This window comes from Magnolia sinica, chromosome 2, assembly GCF_029962835.1.
Source record: "Magnolia sinica isolate HGM2019 chromosome 2, MsV1, whole genome shotgun sequence".
NCBI lineage: Eukaryota > Viridiplantae > Streptophyta > Magnoliopsida > Magnoliales > Magnoliaceae > Magnolia > Magnolia sinica.
The window spans coordinates 36,511,614-36,514,734 of NC_080574.1; the positions used below are offsets into that span (position 1 = coordinate 36,511,614).

General features: G+C 37.4%; 1 protein-coding gene across 1 annotated transcript; it reads right to left on the reverse strand.

Annotated features, from left to right (window-relative positions):
- Positions 1-244: 244 nt before the first annotated feature.
- Positions 245-1,414, reverse strand: LOC131224952 (glutelin type-A 1-like). Its single transcript, XM_058220391.1, has 2 exons — positions 726-1,414; positions 245-398 (listed from the first exon to the last, which is right to left on the reverse strand). The coding sequence occupies exons 1-2, from the start codon at positions 1,163-1,165 to the stop codon at positions 245-247; spliced, it is 594 nt and encodes a 197-aa protein (XP_058076374.1). The 5' UTR covers positions 1,166-1,414.
- Between the last annotated feature and the right edge of the window lie 1,707 nt (positions 1,415-3,121).

Genomic DNA, 3,121 nt, shown 5'->3' on the forward strand with positions numbered 1-3,121 from the left:
CAGGGTGAAAATTTGTTACGTGAGGTTTTATGGGATTCCGCATCACATGGACCGTTCAGATTAGACACCCATGGCACGTGTGCAAAGGTGCGCACGTGCGTAGGTGCGCAGGGGAGCATGACTCTCTCTCTCTCTCTCTCTCTCTCTCTCTCTCTCTCTCTCTCTCTCTCTCTCTCTCTCTCTCTCTCTATATATATATATATATATATATATATAAATAAGCATAAGAAAGGATTAGCAGAGGCTAATTTGGTGGAGGGACGAAAATGACGTTATTACACCCATCAGACCTCAAAAGCTTCACCAGATGAGGATCCACATTGAAAGCTGCTTCTAGAAGTGATGGTGATAGAGCTCTGAACAGTGATGTCTTCCCACCAAAATGGCTGAACACAGGCCTGACCAAACACAATGATAAAGACAATCAGCCATCATAATTCACAATATCTGGACCATTCATGATCTCTTGGTTCAGGCCATGGATGGGGGGTGCCCAAAAACCATACGGGTCCATTCATGAGGTGGGCCATATGTACAAACCAATGGTCATATATTTGATTCAAACATGTGGCCCTTTTTTTTTCTTACCAGATCAAGCTTGTTTTTGGGGCACAACACATGCATAGCATGGTCCACCTGATGAAAAGCCCATATCACATACCCACATTGGAACCTGTGGCTTGGGTAGGAAAGAGAGAATATGCAAGGGGTGAAGCAACACTCACAGTGGACTAGTGATGACAGAAAACCATTCCAACCCTTCACCATCTGCAATCTTTGATACCCCAAAGAACCTCGGCACAACGAACAAACTGCCCGCCGTGACCTTCGCTTTCAAAGCGTGAGCACCATCGATTCCGGTGATCTCAACACGACCACTCCCACTAACAATGTAGATCATCTGAACTGCTGAATCGGGCAAATACCCTATTGAGCATGTTGCATCAGCATCAAGCTTCACAAGATTGGCACTCAGCCCAATCTCACCCAACAAAGGCAAATTCAAATGGGTCAATGTGACAGCCCGCCCCCCGTTCTTAACATCCACATCGAACGGTACGGTATTGAAGTTAAAAACAATCCCTTGAGCATCCTTGTCACAAGGTTTTGGGAAGCGCATCCCTTCCTTAACCTTGACAACTATTTGGCCAGTTTGGCTTTTCATGAGCTTGTTCACGCTTTCTTCATCTAAATCCCAAGTCTTACTGAGAAACTCATTCGAGAAACCGTTGAAGATGTTGTTTGTTCCTGTTAGAAAGAAGTAAGTGAACACGCCTGCAGTGTAAGCCTTTTTAGTTTCCCCCAAGAAGACAATGATGAATTCAGAGTCTCCGTCATTGTACCACCATGACACCACTCCAAGATTCAGTGGTATTGCGTCGCCTTGCTTAAGTTTCACCACCTTTTCTTTTGGACCTTCTGGCGATGCAATGCCAACTGTGGCAGTACCTGCAAGACATGTCTATAAGATTAATATTCGCTGGTACAAGGAAAGATTTTAAGTTTAAAAGATAAAAGGAGAAGAACGAAGAGATGGGAAAGATAACAGGCATGTAGCCCAATTCCTAACCAAATCTCTAGATGATCATGCTTCTCACGCTAAAAAATTAAAAATTAAAACCCACTTGCTGATTTGAGGGAAATTTGGGTTTTCTGTTAAATCGAAGAAAATCAAATCAAGTACTCAAAAGAAGATAGATTTCTTGAAGAACGTCTACTCTTTTTTATCTTTTATCTTCTTTTTTTTTTTTCTTTTCTGGAAGAAAATGACAGAGACGCTAAGTGGGATATTTGAATTAATTTGACATAATCATCATTAATATAAAATAAATCACTTTAATCCCCATCATCAGCTTATCTCATTAGTATGTCCGCTTTCACTTTCATTCATGTTCTAATTCTTCGTTGCAACAGATAACATGAACTTAAGAAAGCTATGTATGGACTGAAGTGACTGAAGCAAGCTTTCCGGGCACATATGAGTCAAAAATTTTGATACTCTGGCAATGTGTGATGATGATACGCAGGAACTTTTAAATTGCTTAGAAATTGCATACATGGTGTACAGGTAATTCAAATTAAGCTTATACAAATTATGAGTCCTGGTCATATGTATTATGAAATAAAACTTAGATTTATTTGATTATCTATCTGATTATGGACAATATTAGCCGGTTAAAGATGAAAATTATCCAATGTTCCTATTTTAGTATGCAAGTGTCCACAAATCAGATGTTAGGATTGCTCAACCAGGTTGTGGGACTGACATTTTGAAGCTTAGTTTCAAATTTTAGTTGGTCTAATTTGAATTACTGTATATCAAGCATCATACTTTGCCAGCTATCTTAAAAGGCATCATGGAACATATGAAAGTAAAATCTTATGTGTCATCTAGGGTATGTTTGGTTTTCAAATTTCCTATAAAATGCTAAGTAAATGAGTCATAATTATCATTTTCATTTGTTTATTTAAAAAGAAATTATGGCTCATTAATTGAGAGTCAAATACACTCGTAATAGAAGTAGGTAAAGTAAATTATAATCATTATATATATTTTTATAATATAAAAAAATCATTTTTCATTAATTCTAAATGAAATAAATAATATAACAAAATCATTATTGCAATAAAATGTACATGATCTCACCAAATAATTTCAAGAGTAAATACTCGTTATCAATTTATAATAATTTACTGTTGTAATTAAAAAACCAAACAGGCCCTCGGAACAATACAGCAAATTCCTCTATCAATTGAAGGAAGAGTAGCAAGTAGATGTTTCCTCTAATACTAAAACAACATAATTAACATAAAATGTGTGTGTGTGTGTGATATATATATATATATATATATATATATATATATATATATATATATATATATATATATATATAAACCAAATTGCCATTTACCTTGCAAGACGAAGCCAATCTTAGCCGAGTCAGCATAGTGGGGCAGAGCTAAACCACGCGGTTCTAAAATAAGCTTTCCTGCTCCAACTTTGGCCTCGCTAAGCATGGGGAGATCCGAACTTAGCCAGACGTTATAAGATCCACCATCACTACCATAATACTTTTGAGGTGATTTGGGAGAAAGATCTACTTCCATGGCCTTCTTTTCT

Excerpts from the sequence above, each read along its gene's own strand:
- LOC131224952 (XM_058220391.1), bottom strand. The coding sequence starts at position 1,165 with ATGAAAAGCCAAACTGGCCAAATAGTTGTCAAGGTTAAGGAAGGGATG. Across the intron at positions 399-725 it reads TCTGTCATCACTAGTCCACT|GCCTGTGTTCAGCCATTTTG; the intron begins GTGAGTGTTGCT and ends GTGTTTGGTCAG.